General features: G+C 39.7%; 1 protein-coding gene across 1 annotated transcript in view; it reads left to right on the top strand.

Moving 5' to 3' along the window:
- LOC121369419 (leucine-rich repeat-containing protein 74B-like) overlaps positions 1 to 17,699 on the top strand; it is a 158,501-nt gene that overhangs the window by 139,613 nt on the left and 1,189 nt on the right. Inside the window, exons 16-19 of the mRNA XM_041494520.1 lie at positions 3,720 to 3,798; positions 8,249 to 8,338; positions 14,869 to 14,973; positions 15,395 to 15,553. Coding sequence (XP_041350454.1) covers positions 3,720 to 3,798; positions 8,249 to 8,338; positions 14,869 to 14,973; positions 15,395 to 15,553 — 433 coding nt within the window. The remainder of the gene's footprint in view (positions 1 to 3,719; positions 3,799 to 8,248; positions 8,339 to 14,868; positions 14,974 to 15,394; positions 15,554 to 17,699) is intronic.

Here is a 17,699-nt window from a genome sequence, read left to right as displayed (position 1 = left end):
CTGGCATGAAGGCATGCTTGTCAGAGGTGTTACTATGCACACCCGTAAAGGTTTCCAAGGTATCACAGATCGGAATACAACAGGGCACAGCATGCACCCATTTGCTCAGTGTGTTGTTTGTAATTCCTCGACCATGTGTCATACCTCCAGAGGTTTACAGCAATTGCATCAAATCTTGTTCTATTGTTTGGTCACTGAAGTTTCCACTCCAGAATTTATCTGTTCTTCGAATGGTAAAATAATCTCTCTTCTTGAAAGCATAATACTGCTCAGCAGACATGATATCCATCAGCCCTTTCATCTGATCAAAGTAGAGACGGGTAGATATTGCATATGCGATGTGACCAGCAGCATGGAACAAGGGAATCATTTCGCTGACCACAGGAAGATATAAATTCCAATCCCTAGTGCGCTTTGCTCAGATGAAATGCCTAATGAGGGACACTTATTTCAAATATTCAACCCAATTTTTACCCGTTCTACTTTGAGTGGCGGCATCGTCCATCAGATAATCCATAATATGTGTGAGCTTGTGGACATATTCATCATTGTCCACAAAGTCAGTGGGACATTGACCATCCAGCAGACGTTTATGTATAGCCTGGAGACATCCAGGTGTCTGTAGTAATTTGGACACAATGGCTACTGATGACTAGATGAGCGCATGGCCTGTCTTCATATGGATGACAGTATTTGGAGCATAAACGGTGGCCCACAAATCTTCTAAACCACTACCACCCATTACATATCCAGTTGACCCTATATACGACATGAGTAAGTGAAATCCCCCAAGTCTAACAACAATCTTATTGAGCTCTGGGAAAGACGATATTACAATTCCAATTGTCTTGATGTACAGGGGTTGGTCAAATGTGACAGGAGAAACACCAAGTGAATGCTTTTTGGACAACGTTTGCGCAAAACACAAAGCAGAATAGATAGTTTCAGGTTGAGATGGGTCCTGATTAACGAATGACAAGATCTGAATATTACTTTTCTCATGATTATCTCCGGTCACAGCATATTGCATGAAGCCACTCCATAATGGACATTGTGAAACTTGCTAACCAAATACTATCCAAGCATTTGGATACTTTCAGGAGAGGTGGGTTTGGTTTGGGAGGTTAAATCCTGGGCAATGGGCGTTTTGTACACTTTGATTTGCACTTTCAAGTTGACCTCTTTGGATAATAGTCATGACTTTCTGAGTTGACATAGGAATGGCAGGCTGGTCTACTTTCTCACCTGTAAGGGTAACACATGCAATACCACCAAGAACGTGCAAAGTACCATGACCTGTCAGGGTTCTAAAATTGATGTCAGCATTGTCAAATAGAAAATTTACTCAATATCATACAACTGCTCATCTGTAAGAAATGCATCATACTGACACTGAACCTTTCTGTAATCACCTGCCACTGATAAAATACTCAATATTTGAACCAGTTCTCGAGATTCATACAAGTTGGGTTCTATCTTCTTCATGTATAGTATTAGAAAACAAAGTATAAATGCCATTTAGCTAATGCTATGCATATTTCCGTATTTTTCCTTATATGGGTTGGCGGCCATTTTGTTCATTGAAAATCAAATGGAAAAAATACTAGCCAATCCTTCAGAAGATACTCCTACAATGCTAAAATGGTAAAATATTGTTGCCTGTTGGGCATGATAGTGAAATTAGTAACATATTTAGTTCCCTGGTCAAATAATGTTATAAAACAAGAAAACGAAAACTGATACGCAAGGTCAAAATTCACTTACAATGTCATAATTCACAAACATGCTGAAAAAACCCAGACATTTTGTGTTTTACCTTATCTCCATTTATCAATGTTTTGTTCGTAAAACCCCTCTTCAATTTAATCTATTGTGAATTATGTATTAGTACAGCTCTAAAGTAAAGAAATGCCTGTTTTTTTTGCCGATTATTAGCTTTGTTGGTAGCCATCTTGGATTATTTCAGATGGAATTGAAACATATTTGCACCCACTGGATTCAGCACACTCCAAACATGGATTTACACATTAAAATCATTGTTATGAAGCCTGTGGTTGAGTAGTTATGATGCTTATGACGTTTTCCCATTTATTGTCAATGGTAATGGCGGCCACCTTAAATTTTTAAAAATGCCATAGGGTAGAATTTGCAGAACTCTGTGATGTTGGTACAGGTATGACTTTCTGGAGCTTTACTGAAAAATTCAGCTTTCTACTAATTTTGTCCAGGTTATATGCTAATGCTCCTGGCCTATATTGATTTGTTGTTTATCGAGTCGACATAACAGAGATATTTATTGATCTGTTGTTTATCGAGTCGAGTGAACAGATATATTTATTGATCTGTTGTTTATGGAGTCGAGTGAATAGAACAGACATAGGCTATATATTGATCTGTTTACAACCGTGTCAGGTGATTCGGCGCACTTGGTATTTTGCTTGAGTTTGCTTAGGAAGTTGTCATGTTGTCGGAGTTTTTAACGAATTAAAGTTCAATTCCTTTTTCAATGGTTAATCAAGTATCAACATATTTATTGTTAAGGGTACAATTTTTTTTTTTTTTAGAATTATCAATAATTATATAATAATTTCAAAATAAATCATTCACCTGTTTTCGTGTTTATAAACGCGAAGTAGGTCATCCTTATTGATATTAAGAATGTTAAAACCAGTCTAAAAACACGTTCCCGCATTTTAAAAATTATAGTAAACAGTATAAATGTAATTATTTTTGTTGGGTTATTTTTTTTATTTAAACCGAAAAAGAAAACACAGCCAAATGCAAACAAAACGAAAATGTTACACCTTAATTGACAGTCATTCCAGTTCACAATTGTCACATTGTTATAAAAAATAAAAGTGAAATAAGATCCACGTGTGTGCACAATCTACCCGAGAAAAATAAAATCCATGTAGGCATCTTAGCCATGCATGGCAATGATTGAATGAACATGTATGCATCTGCAGTACTGTGCCACTCGAGAAAACGATTCCGAAACTGATCATGAGATGGGTCATATGTGATCGTTCATTTTAATAGTAATATTTTTAACAAGACAAAACAAAAAAGTACTAAAATAATTCTGGGACAATAGTGTAGCGTTTATGGGCTAAAAGTGAGGTCATGGACGGTTTATAAATAGCGGGGTCAACGATCTACATCTATTGCGCCGAATCACCGGACATGCAAATCGTTTTGGATACAAGGGGGTGCCTATATTTATGCACCATTTTAAAATGTTTATTTACTACAGACATAAAACAGTTTGTAGTGTATTTCAGATTATGCACTTTTTCATTGGTGAGAGACGCATTTTATTAAATATTTCACAATGTTCACATAGAAAATGGTCCTTGAAAGCTTAGGTGCGCCTATACACCGGACAGCACTGTATAGAGTCGAATGAACAGATATTTATTGATATGTTGTTTATTGAGTCGAGTGAAGAGAGATATTTATTGATCTGTTGTTTATCAAGTTGAGTGAACAGATATATTTATTGATATGTTGTTTATCGAGTCGAGTTAACATAACGATTTATTTATCTGTTTATCGAGTAGAGTGAACAGCTATATTTATTGATGTGTTGTTTATCATGTCGAGTGAACATATATATTTATTGATCCGTTGTTTATCGATTCAAGCAGACAGACATGTTTATTGATGTCTGTTTATCGAGTCAAGTGAACAGATTTTTTTTTATTGATATGTTGTTTCAGAAATAATCGTCTCACTCAGCCAGCGGCCGTGAAACTCGCAACAGGTATCAGGAAGAACACTGGTTTAGAGAACCTCACTGTGAGCAGACAGTTTTCTCCAATAACAATAACAATAACTTAGACATCATACAACTCTGTTCACTTTGTCATCTTATTACTGTGTTCACTTAGTTCTATAAGCATATTAATTTAGTCCTATAGTGGGGTTGCTCAATAAAAAAAATCGATACCAACGTGAAGAAAACACATATGATCCTTAGGGGGTGCATATTGGATTTAGAAGGTGTGCCACGAAATCAAAGGTATGGATGACCTTCAGACTCTAGGTCAAGGTCACGTTTCATAATAACACTGTGATTTTTCATGTTTGGCTATATTTAAGCACCCTACTCTTCATCAAAGGTATCCAGATAAAGGATATAGCAATGTGGAAGATATCTTACGAATTGTGTTATTATTTTCAAGGTCACGGTCATAATTATAAAACATGAAAATCGAAGTTAGTGATTTTTGTCAACCCATAGGATCATGGATATTTCTGTATTATATTCTCAGTCTAATATCTAATATACTCTTGAGATGACCTTGGTAATGTAGGTCAAGGTCATGACCTAAAGTCATTTGATTATTCAAGGTCATCAAAGATGAAATAGAAAACGATGCCCGTGAAAATTTAAAACAAAATTTATATTTGAGAATGGTCACAACCTACATGTATATGTACTTGCAAATACCAATCTGTGATATTGTCATTATCAATCAACGATGGGTGTCATCGATGATCACTACAAAATTCCCAATAGCATCAGCTGGCTGTCAGTTTCTCACAATTAGATTTTACAAGTTATGTACTTATGTTCCACAAGACCCACCCCAAATGCACATTGAAGTATACTTCAGCCCTGCCAATTTGCATTTGCAATGTTTATGACACCAAAGTTGAGATTAGCAACTGCGTTGGACACATTCTCTGAGGCCTTTGCTGCTTCTGGCAAGAGGGTCCAAACTGGCATCCAATACTGTGCCCTGTTGACATGTTGCAGTAATGCAGCCTGGGTTGGAGGTAGACTATCCATTCCATGTGTTGATTTCGAGAAGAGCTCTTGTCTCAAGTAATTTACGCTGTTCTTGTTGGTGGTGTTACCATACAGAATGCATGTGAATCATTCCAGTGAAGCAAATATTGCCATTACCAATTCATTGATCTGAAACGGATGGTCAGCCATGTGGCAGAATGACTCGGTGACACTTGGATATGACTCCCAGGTTTCCCAGTCTTTTTTCTTCCCCTTTCCAAAGAATTGCGACGGATTATCGGATCCTGTTATAGAGTGGAATAGAGGTAAGGCTTGACTCTTCAAATTTCCAAGCTTCCTGCAGATACTGTTGATGGAATAGTATTGAAACCATTTTCCAGAACTAAATGCTACCCACGGTTCAACCTCAGCGTGACTCGACTTAAAAGTGAATACTATTCCAACGAGTATGACCATGACATCTGTGACAACTGTTCGTACAAGGATCATATTGGCACCTTTCTCAAGAGCATCATTTATGTTGATGCACATCCTCGAGTCTGCCTCTTCTTGAGTACAGGGTCCCATGGGGTGCTTGGAGCCAGTTGAGGAAAACTGATTCTCCCTGGGTGATGTAGATCTATTTTCCTGGTGTAAACTTGTGAAAAGCTGTCTTCTCAGTCAGAAGATTGAAGAGTTCTTCTTTGTTCTTTGGATCTCGCAAGAAATCTTTGAATTTTGAAGGCAGTTTGGATTGACCTCGAACCTTGGTTCTTGTTCCTTTTCTGCTCTTTTCTCTATTTAACTCCTTCAGGCTGACTGCCTGACAGGCTGGTATCTGTCCCACACAATGTCGATCCTGTCACTATTGTCCCTCTGATTTGTGATCCATGTGATGAAAATCTTCTCACAGTACTCATCAAATGTTGAGACCTGACAAGCTGGAAGGAGATGAAGTATGACAGCACCATCAAATACCTTCGCATCGAAGGACGCTGGAGTTTCAGTCTGAGATTCTGTGTGAAGAAATGTCAGTAGATCTGACTTTTTTGTTGGCAGTCAAAGCTTCCCATGGTCTGATAAGGATGGTGGCCATGGGTGGTTCTCATGTGAGAAAACCTCCTCGGGATCAACATCTCGGAACATGCTTGCAATATAAAGCTGACCAAAGAGAGTGCAGTCACTTTTAAAACTGGCCATCGTTTGCTTTGCTTTTGTAGATCCTGATGCCTGAGGATGCTTAAAAAGAGGCAGAGAGTTCATGGATTGACACTACTCTGTCAATGATGACATCCATGACATATTTCTTGTACTGACTTTGACCTTTTTCCTTAATTCCTCTCACTGTTGCCACCACATCAGCATTTGCCCAGTTACGAGTGTCCAGAGTTGATAGTTCAAGACATTCATAAAATAAAATGGATTGCCCATTTGTTCAGTGGCCTCACTTATCACCTGTGCTTTGAAGATGTCTTGAGTTGTGTGCCCTTGCTGATAGTGATCAACTGCCAGTACGTCATCGTCGATGAATTGATTCTCGAACTCAACTCAGCAGCCTCGCTTACTCTGGCCCAGCAATCATCCACTGTCGAAAGGCCATTGGATTCTCCATGAGTCCAGTAGCGCCACCAGGTGTTTTCACAATCTTATTGTTCTGTCCGTGTGCCTGATCTATTGGTATGCAGGAAAATATGTGATGTGTCTTTTGAATAACCCAGAAATGTTTTGTGGTAGTGCTTTCATATCTCGTATGTGTATTGATATCTATTGTGCATAATTTTGATGATTTAATGCACAATACCAATGAGCTAGAGCCTCTAGTGTTTCAGCATACAGGTTAAAGTCACCAGTGTGTTGTGATCTGATTAAAATCGTGACCAGGATCTCGAACTCAAGAATAATGTCCCAATATAGGAAGGTCAGACTCTTTTGGTTTATCGTGGATTGTCGCCATGTTTCATATCCCATACTGCTGTCTGATGCTGTCTGGTCTTGTTTGATCATCTCCAGCAATGCTTTATTCTGAAGCTTTGCCAAAGATACTGCTGTCACATGATGGGAGTGTCTTGTCCTGGTAAGGTGTAATGCTTTCAGAAATGAATCTGCAATGCCAGAGGTAGCAACACTAGCTTCACTGAGTGCTGTTGTCCAACCAGATGCTTGTAGAAAGTCACCGATTGTGTTTCAAAGTGACATTTCTATGTGAAGCCCTCCGAGTATTACTATGTGCATCTGTTCTCCATATAGATCTGGCCATTTCCACTGGACGTATTTGGCAAGTGTAAAGAGAGGTTGGTCAAATGTAACACAGTTATATGTCCTGAATATAGGTAGGTAGTGATATCTCTTTGGATGTCCATGCCATGCTTTATTATGGCAACTGATGCAGCCTTCTCATAAAACAATGGAAATAAAGCACTCACATCTGATGGATCAGATGATTCTGGTTGATTAGAAGCATGATGTGCCGCCCAGGCAATTCGATCACAATTGTCAAGTTTTTCCTTTTCTAGGAGTTCAAAAGCTTTTAAAATCCAAGCCTTTCCGATGGCTGTAGCTTCTTCAAGTTTTCCATCTACTTCTTTGAAATTTGTAGGACGTACAGCCATTCAAAACTTCTGTGGACTTAAAACATACAGGCAGAAATGACAAGCCAACTGTTTAGAGGGTGTTGTACAAATCATTTTTAGGCATATTTTTAAACTTGGCTCCTGGACTATTACATGCAGGTGCAAACTCTATTATATTCCTTTTCGTGATCTTGACCCATATGATGAAGGTCAACGATTATAGTAAACCAGAAAGATAAATACATAATATATTCGATATTTTCAGTATCGTGACCTTGACCTTGATTTTGAAGGTTATCCAGACCTTCGATTTCGTAACACTCCTTCTGAATCTGATCAGTAGGCCCTAGGGGTCATGTGTACCAAATTTGGTGCTTTCTTCAACTCGGTAACGATTTCGTCAAAAAAATGGGATTAAGCAACCCTACTATACACCAGTTTTCAGTTAGTTCTACAACATGTTTAATTACCCCTTGTAAAATTGTGTTCACTTAGTACTCCTATAACACTTCATTTAGTTGTAGTCTTCATACAACTGTTCACTTTATTTTAGTCCTCTTATAGCTGTGTTCACTCAGTCTTAGTCCTATAATATTTAAAAAGACAAAGTGTCAACTGGCAGGATTTGAACCTACTGCACCGATTCGCATGGCATTTGACAGTCAGTGACTTTAACCACTCGGCCAACCAGGTTTTCCACAGAAATGGAAGTCCAATTAAGTGTTGTTCGAAAGCTTGCTAGCGAACACTCGGCTCCAAATTAAAATAAAGAGTGTCCACATAGTTAAAGTCTTGTTACAACAGTGTTCACCCCTACAGTGTTCACTTAGTCATAGCCCTCCTACAGGTGTTCACTTAGTGCTCCTACAAGTGTTCACTTAGTTTTAGTTCTACAACAGTGTTCATTTACTCATAGTCCTATTAACAAAGTTTTTTCTTACAGTTGAACCTCAATCATCTTGGCAGTGATGGTTTGGATGTTTTACTTAAAGCTGTTGCAAAAAACACGAATTTGAAAATTTTGTCTATAGAGGTGAGATAGTATGAAATAACCTAAATCAGGGTCGTATATAGCTTAAACTGAGTGGAGGGGGTGGGGGGGGGGGCAAGAACATTTAATTTGTGAAAGTTTGGGCCTAAACTATAGCAGTTGAAACCTGATAATGTTAAATATTATAGATATAGCCCATGATCGTGGTATGTAGGCCTATGTTCCCTACTTGAGGACTAAAACTTTTTTCTTTTTTTTGTGTTACTATATTATATCTCTATACATTTTTATAATCTGTTTGTACCCACCACAACATAGTGTTTGTTCCCTAGTCCCGTCATTAAAGGTAGTTTTTTTTAAGGAAGTTCAACGAAATTATCAGAAAAGGTTTCTCAATGGATTTTAGCTCTTTGATACCTCTGCATGAAATAAGAAAACATTTACCAAAATCTGACCTGGGGAAATACGTCAAATTAGGTCAAATCCAAGATGGCCACCACAAAATTTAAAACAATTTTTAAAAAGTCATATATATGGAACCAATCAAGAAAAATATATGTATTATGAGTCTAGTCACATTAGCTTGAAAAGATGCATTGGTGTCAGAATTGAACACATTTGATGTTATTTACACACTCCATTACACATAATTACATATAGAAGTTCTTACACATCTTGTAATGCACTGCTTAATGACAATTTTATGTTGTTTTTTAATAGCTAACATTAAAGATTTACATAATCTATACTAGACTAGTATGGCTTCTACTTAATAAATATTTCAAGGGCAGCATCAGAATTAATGCCAAACGCAGTTCTTTGGAGAAGGGTTATTACCACATTTGTTCTTTGGTGAAAGTGACTTACATATTTAATTATGTTGCAAACATTCTCATGATTCATATTACACTGGTTAGTACATACACCCAATGCACATATTGCAGGCTTGAACGTTGAGGGGCATATGAGTCACATGCACCTGGAATAATGTTTGAATGGTGTAGTGAGATTATTTCGTGGTCTGCATTTCATGATAACCATCATTTAGTCAGTACCACCCATTCTCTTGTATGTTGTTAGGGTTTTTTGGGGGAGTTTTTTGTTGTTGTTTTTGTGACGCAGCTTATTCATCACGTGGTGAAGATAGAAGTTAATTGGCATTCTGAATCCCATTACCAAATGTTCATAATCATTCTGGACCACTCTTCATATGCCAATGACAAACGGATCGGACGTATATTATGTCCATTAAGTCATAGTGAATATCACTTAATTGTGCTTGTCATATGCCTTCATATGAATGCGGTAGCAAATATTCTTGAAGATAGTGAATTAGTGGATATCCTAGTATATATAGGCTGAAGTTGCCTCTTTGGGATTTCTTTCCCAAATACCGCTAATGTGACATATCCTCACCATCCTACAGTAGAAGGCATGTATGATTTATATTTCATGTCGGTCAAAGACTGGTGCAATCACAGATGAAAATCATGAACCCTGTTCCAGTTTTGTTTCCAGTTCTGCAGTTGGAAATAAAAGTAATGCTCTTTCTCAAAACATTTGAAAAGCAAACTTCTTTTTGTATATAAGTATTTTATTATTATTGGTTTCTTGAAACAGCTCAAACTAGGTGACTTTTGGTCCATTGCAAGATTTGGTGATACATAGTGAATACATTGTTGATGTATATGCTGAATTTTGGCAGTGTGCTTCACAGCGGAAAAAAAGCATGATAACCATTCTCTGATGTTGCTATTGACCAGGACCATGAGCGGAATAATGTTTCAGTGAAAGGCGGCAGTAGAGCTGGGGCCATCTATGAAGATCGGTCAAAAGTTGGAAAAGCTCAGACACAACGAAGAGACCAGATACACCCAAAAGACATTTCTGAGATATAAAGTTTGGCTGTATGGAAAATATATTTAGAGAAAGCAACAAATAGACGAGAAATTGAAGAGGCATTGAAGTCCAAGCTTTCAATGATATGATGAACATTGGTATCACCTGGGCGGGCAAATTCTCATGGTGTTTATTAAATAACCCTATGTCTGTAGTTAATAAATTAGTATGATAGACTTTTGTAAGGAGTAGCTTTTTAGTGGATATCACCCCATAAACACTGTGCGGCGAGGACAAATTCCTGTACAATATTTTGGGGTAGGGATAACAAAATGTATCATAACTTTGCAACCAATGGAGATAGCCATATCAATTAGCAATCAAAATGTCTATATTAAACCCCTCTACACACTGATATATAACATATACAAATTAGTGTAATAATGAGGTTACCAGAGGTCAAAATGTCATGACATTGTGTTGATTTTAAAATATCTGATATCTTGGCATTAATGATACTGCTTCATGTATGAGGGACATATTTCAACTCAGCTGCCTAGAATGTGAATGATAGACACTTACAAAATATTTTACCATTGCCTTAGATTTCAACTTTAAAAAGGAACCACTTGTCTTAGGTATGTTGTGGTCGCCATCATAGATTTCCAAGATAGCCATGCAATAACCTATAATATCAATACCTCAGAACCCATACCACCAAGGCTCGTAGGTTTTCTTTTAATCTAACTTAGAGTTTTGAGGGTAATGCATGTAGTTATATCATTCAAAATATTACTAGATGGATTTTTTAAATAAGAAAATGAAATATATAGACTTATTGAGGAACAATGCTACAATGACTATTGTGAGTCTTACTATCATTTTGCTTTTGTATTAATCTGTTCTCATTAAAAAGTGGAAAATGTTTAACCATTGTCTTAGGTTTCAACTTTTAATTGGGACCACTTATGCAAGATACATTATGGTGGCTATTGTGGATTTTCAAGATGGCCACCATACAATAGCTATTGGTACCAATATCTCAGAATCCTTGCCACCTATACTGTCATATTTGGGGTCTAACTTTGAGATTTGAGGTAATTAATGTAATCAATCAAAATATCACTAGATGGATTTAAATTTTTATGCAAATAACTAAATATACCACGAATTACTCAGGGAAAAGGTGCAACGTCACTTGTGAATCTTTCCATATTTTTACTTGTTATCATTCTGTTCATACATCAAGTTTATATTAAACAATTTGCTTCGAAGGGATCTATTTCCATAGCCATCTAGTGTCACATCAACTCAGACCCTTGTAACCATACTTAACCAATTCAGTGTAGGCTTTGGAAGACAAAGTTAGGGTATTCCAATATCTCAGCACTCATACCACCTAGGCCTTCAATTTATTTTTGGTCTAACTTGGAGATTTAATGATAATGAATGCAGTTAAATCATGCCTGAACGGTGTTTTATAAAAGGAACTAAATATACAGAGAAATTATTGAGGAAAAAAGCTGCAGTGTCTCTTGGGAGTCTTATTTTACTGCGGGTTCTGGAAGCTACAGTTAGTGTAAGGGTATTCCAAAACAAGAACTCTTCACTGGCCATCAAAAGTCGTTCCCCATCCCCCAGGAGTGGGTGTGATGCAATGGGGCATGCTGGGTGGGTGGAATAGTTTCCATTGTCTTCCTGTTCTGCATACAACACATTCCTTTCATCGTCAACATGTTCCAGGTCACTGACCTTATCAGGAGAGTTACTGGTGTAAGATATGAATTTCATGATAGCACCATAGTCATTAGTGATGGTATTGATGACTGCTATAGCACCATGGCCATTGGTGGTGGTAGTGATGACTGCTGCAGCACCATGGTCATCGGTGGTAGTAGTGATGACTGCTATAGCACCATGGCCATTGGTGATGGTAGTGATGACTATTGGTGGTGGTAGTGATGACTGCTATAGCACCATAGTCATTAGTGATGGTAATGATGACTGCTATAGCACCATGGCCATTGGTGGTGGTAGTGATGACTGCTGCAGCACCATGGTCATCGGTGGTAGTAGTGATGACTGCTATAGCACCATGGCCATTGGTGGTGGTAGTGATGACTGCTATAGCACCATAGTCATTAGTGATGGTAATGATGACTGCTATAGCACCATGGCCATTGGTGGTGGTAGTGATGACTGCTATAGCACCATAGTCATTAGTGATGGTAATGATGACTGCTATAGCACCATGGCCATTGGTGGTGGTAGTGATGACTGCTATAGCACCATAGTCATTAGTGATGGTAATGATGACTGCTATAGCACCATGGCCATTGGTGGTGGTAGTGATGACTGCTATAGCACCATAGTCATTAGTGATGGTAATGATGACTGCTATAGCACCATGGCCATTGGTGGTGGCAGTGATGACTGCTATAGCACCATAGTCATTAGTGATGGTAATGATGACTGCTGCAGCACCATGGTCATCGGTGGTAGTAGTGATGACTGCTATAGCACCATGGCCATTGGTGATGGTAGTGATGACTATTGGTGGTGGTAGTGATGACTGCTATAGCACCATGGCCATTGGTGATGGTAGTGATGACTATCGGTGATGGTAGTGATGACTGCTATAGCACCATGGCCATTCGTGGTGGTAGTGATGACTATTGGTGGTGGTAGTGATGACTATTGGTGGTGGTAGTGATGACTGCTATAGCACCATTGCCATCGGTGATGGTAGTGATGACTGCTATAGCACCATGGCCATTCGTGGTGGTAGTGATGACTATTGGTGGTGGTAGTGATGACTGTTATAGCACCATTGCGTGATGACTGCTATAGCACCATGGCCACTGGTGGTGGTAGTGATGACTATTGGTGGTGATTGTTGTGACTCCTATAGCACCATGGTCATTAGTGATGGTAGTGATGACTGCTATAGCACTATGGCCATTGGTGGTGGTAGTGATGACTATTGGTGGTGTTAATAATTACTGCTATAGCATCAGAGTCATTGGTGGTGGTAGTGATGACTGCTGTAGCACCATGGTCATTGCTGAAGGTAATAATTGCTATAGTACCATGGTCATTGCTGAAGGTAACAACTGCTATAGCACCATGGTCATTGGTGAAGGTAATAACTGCTATAGCACCATGGTCATTGGTGAAGATAAAGATAATTGCTATAGTACCATGGTCATTGGTGAAGGTAACAACTGCTATAGTACCATGGTCATTGGTGAAGGTAATAACTGCTATAGCACCATGGTCATTGGTAAAGGTAATAACTGCTATAGCACCATGGTCATTGCTGAAGGTAACAACTGCTATAGCACCATGGTCATTTGTGAAGGTAATAACTGCTATAGCACCATGGTCATTGCTGAAGGTAACAACTGCTATAGCACCATGGTCATTGGTGAAGGTAATAACTGCTATAACAGCATGGTCATTGGTGAAGGTAACAACTGCTATAGCACCATGGTCATTGCTGAAGGTAATAACTGCTATAACAGCATGGTCATTGGTGAAGATAAAGATAATTGCTATAGTACCATGGTCATTGGTGAAGGTAATAACTGCTATAGCACCATGGTCATTGGTGAAGGTAACAACTGCTATAGTACCATGGTCATTGGTGAAGGTAACAACTGCTATAACACCATGGTCATTTGTGAAGGTAATAACTGCTATAGCACCATGGTCATTTGTGAAGGTAATAACTGCTATAACAGCATGGTCATTGGTAAAGATAAAGATAATTGCTATAGTACCATGGTCATTGGTGAAGGTAATAACTGCTATAGCACCATGGTCATTTGTGAAGGTAATAACTGCTATAGCACCATGGTCATTGGTGAAGGTAATAACTGCTATAGTACCATGGTCATTGGTGAAGGTAACAACTGCTATAGCACCATGGTCATTTGTGAAGGTAATAACTGCTATAGCACCATGGTCATTGGTGAAGGTAATAACTGCTATAGCACCATGGTCATTGGTGAAGGTAATAACTGCTATAGCACCATGGTCATTGGTGAAGGTAATAACTGCTATAGCACCATGGTCATTGGTGAAGGTAATAACTGCTATAGCACCATGGTCATTGGTGAAGGTAATAACTGCTATAGCACCATGGTAATTTGTGAAGGTAATAACTGCTATAGCACCATGGTCATTGGTGAAGGTAATAACTGCTATAGCACCATGGTCATTGGTGAAGGTAATAACTGCTATAGCACCATGGTCATTGGTGAAGGTAATAACTGCTATAGTACCATGGTCATTGGTGAAGGTAATAACTGCTATAGCACCATGGTCATTTGTGAAGGTACTAACTGCTATAGTACCATGGTCATTGGTGAAGGTAATAACTGCTGTAGTACCATGGTCATTTGTGAAGGTAACAACTGCTATAGCACCATGGTCATTGGTGAAAGTAATAACTGCTGTAGTACCATGGTCATTGGTGAAAGTAATAACTGCTATAGCACCATGGTCATTAGTGAAGGTAATGATGACTGTCATAGCACCATGGTCATTTATGATGATGATGGTCAGGGTTTCTTTCAGAGGGTAAAAGGGTATGGCGCCATACACAAAATATTGTTTAGATTAACGCTAAACCCAGTGGCAGAAACACTGATGGTATATACATGTAGATCACATACTGTGATTACACTGCATACGCTGCCTGTTATATACCACTTGCTTCCTTGTTTCAGGATATGAATATCAATAATGCGAACCTGAAGCTGATCCGCCAACTTGAGGACGAGAAGGAAATCACTATTCTGTATGGTGAAGTGGGGGAATACCACACAAACAAAGTGAGTGTAACAGGTTACATCACTGTGTTGTACAGTGAAGTGAGAAGCATACCCCTCCCTGGCTACGCCAGTTTGTTTACGTGGTAAATGCAAACTGACCAGAATGGCCAGTGTTAATCAAAATGAATGACATGTTAAAAAGCTGGCGACTGGTGCATGTAGATGTTTCAAAGAATTTCCAAAATACTGTTATGATCTGTGATTGGGCAACGATATTTCAATTTGTATGGATAAACCAGCTGTGTAATTTCAAAATATGTAGTCTTAAGAAAAACGACCTGTGATCTTGAGGTACTTGATCGTCATTCTCCCCACCACCTTCCCTGCCCCCACACACCGGTAGACTTGCCCTCGGTATAATAACAAATACTTGGTGGTTTCATTATCACTGAACACTAAAGTTCGTTGTCTGTTTTTGCAGACGGCTGCTACGTACGTGAAGCTGTTTTCTGAGTTTTCGCGTGACCACCAATCTGATCTCCTGGCGGTGTTTGAGCAACAGGACTGGGACCATACCGGCCAGCTGACCGTCGATCAGCTCAAGGACTGCCTCATAGAGGCGGGCTTCAGAATGACAGACGTAAGTAGTTTATCATGCCTCATAGCGGCGGGCTTCAGAATGACAGACGTAAGTAGTTTATCATGCCTCATAGCGGCGGACTTCAGAATGACAGACGTAAGTAGTGTATCATGCTTCATAACGGCGAGCTTCAGAATGACAGACGTAAGTAGTTTATCGTGCCTCATAGAGGCGGGCTTCAGAATGACAGACGTAAGTAGTTTATCGTGCCTCATAGAGGCGGGCTTCAGAATGACAGACGTAAGTAGTTTATCGTGCCTCATAGAGGCGGGCTTCAGAATGGCAGACGTAAACAGTTTATCGTGCCTCTAGAGGCGGGCTTCAGAATGACAGACGTAAACAGTTTATCGTGCCTCATAGAGGCGGGCTTCAGAATGACAGACGTAAGTGGTTTATCGTGCTCAGAGGCTGGCTTCAGAATGACAGACGTAAGTGGTTTATCATGCCTCATAGAGGCGGGCTTCAGGATGACAGACGTAAGTAGTTTATCATGCCTCATAGAGGCGGGCTTCAGGATGACAGACGTAAGTGGTTTATCTAGAGGTGGGCTTCAGGATGACAGACGTAAGTCGTTTATCATGCCTCATAGAGGCGGGATTCAGAATGACAGACGTAAACAGTTTATCATGCCTCATAGAGGCGGGATTCAGGATGACAGACGTAATTGGTTTATCATGCTCCATAGAGGTGGGATTCAGAATGACAGACGTAAACAGTTTATCATGCCTCATAGAGGCGGGATTCAGGATGACAGACGTAAGTGGTTTATCATGCCTCATAGAGGCGGGATTCAGAATGACAGACGTAAACAGTTTATCATGCCTCATAGAGGCGGGCTTCAGAATGGCAGACGTAAACAGTTTATCATGCCTCATAGAGGCGGGATTCAGGATGACAGACGTAAGTGGTTTATCATGCCTCATAGAGGCGGGCTTCAGAATGACAGACGTAAGTAGTTTATCGTGCCTCATAGAGGCGGGCTTCAGAATGGCAGACGTAAACAGTTTATCGTGCCTCATAGAGGCGGGCTTCAGAATGAAAGACGTAAACAGTTTATCGTGCCTCATAGAGGCGGGCTTCAGAATGACAGACGTAAGTGGTTGATCGTGCTCAGAGGCTGGCTTCAGAATGACAGACGTAAGTGGTTTATCATGCCTCATAGAGGCGGGCTTCAGGATGACAGACGTAAGTAGTTTATCATGCCTCATAGAGGCGGGCTTCAGGATGACAAACGTAAGTGGTTTATCTACCTCATAGAGGTGGGCTTCAGGATGACAGACGTAAGTCGTTTATCATGCCTCATAGAGGCGGGATTCAGAATGACAGACGTAAGTGGTTTATCATGCCTCATAGAGGCGGGATTCAGAATGACAGACGTAAACAGTTTATCATGCCTCATAGAGGCAGGATTCAGGATGACAGACGTAAGTGGTTTATCATGCTCCATAGAGGCGGGATTCAGAATGACAGACGTAAACAGTTTATCATGCCTCATAGAGGCGGGATTCAGGATGACAGACGTAAGTGGTTTATCGTGCTCAGAGGCTGGCTTCAGAATGACAGACGTAAGTGGTTTATCATGCCTCATAGAGACGGGATTCAGGATGACAGACGTAAGTAGTTTATCATGCCTCATAGAGGCGGGCTTCAGGATGACAGACGTAAGTGGTTTATCTAGAGGTGGGCTTCAGGATGACAGACGTAAGTCGTTTATCATGCCTCATAGAGGCGGGATTCAGAATGACAGACGTAAACAGTTTATCATGCCTCATAGAGGCGGGATTCAGGATGACAGACGTAAGTGGTTTATCATGCCTCATAGAGGCGGGCTTCAGAATGACAGACGTAAGTAGTTTATCGTGCCACATAGAGGCGGGCTTCAGAATGGCAGACGTAAACAGTTTATCATGCCTCATAGAGGCGGGCTTCAGAATGACAGACGTAAACAGTTTATCGTGCCTCATAGAGGTGGGCTTCAGAATGACAGACGTAAGTGGTTTATCGTGCTCAGAGGCTGGCTTCAGAATGACAGACGTAAGTCGTTTATCATGCCTCATAGAGGCGGGATTCAGAATGACAGACGTAAACAGTTTATCATGCCTCATAGAGGCGGGATTCAGGATGACAGACGTAAGTAAACAGTTTA

Source organism: Gigantopelta aegis, chromosome 3 (assembly GCF_016097555.1).
Source record: "Gigantopelta aegis isolate Gae_Host chromosome 3, Gae_host_genome, whole genome shotgun sequence".
Lineage (NCBI taxonomy): Eukaryota > Metazoa > Mollusca > Gastropoda > Neomphalida > Peltospiridae > Gigantopelta > Gigantopelta aegis.
The sequence above is the reverse complement of the archived record's forward strand: the minus strand, read 5'-3'. Positions and strand labels throughout refer to the sequence as shown.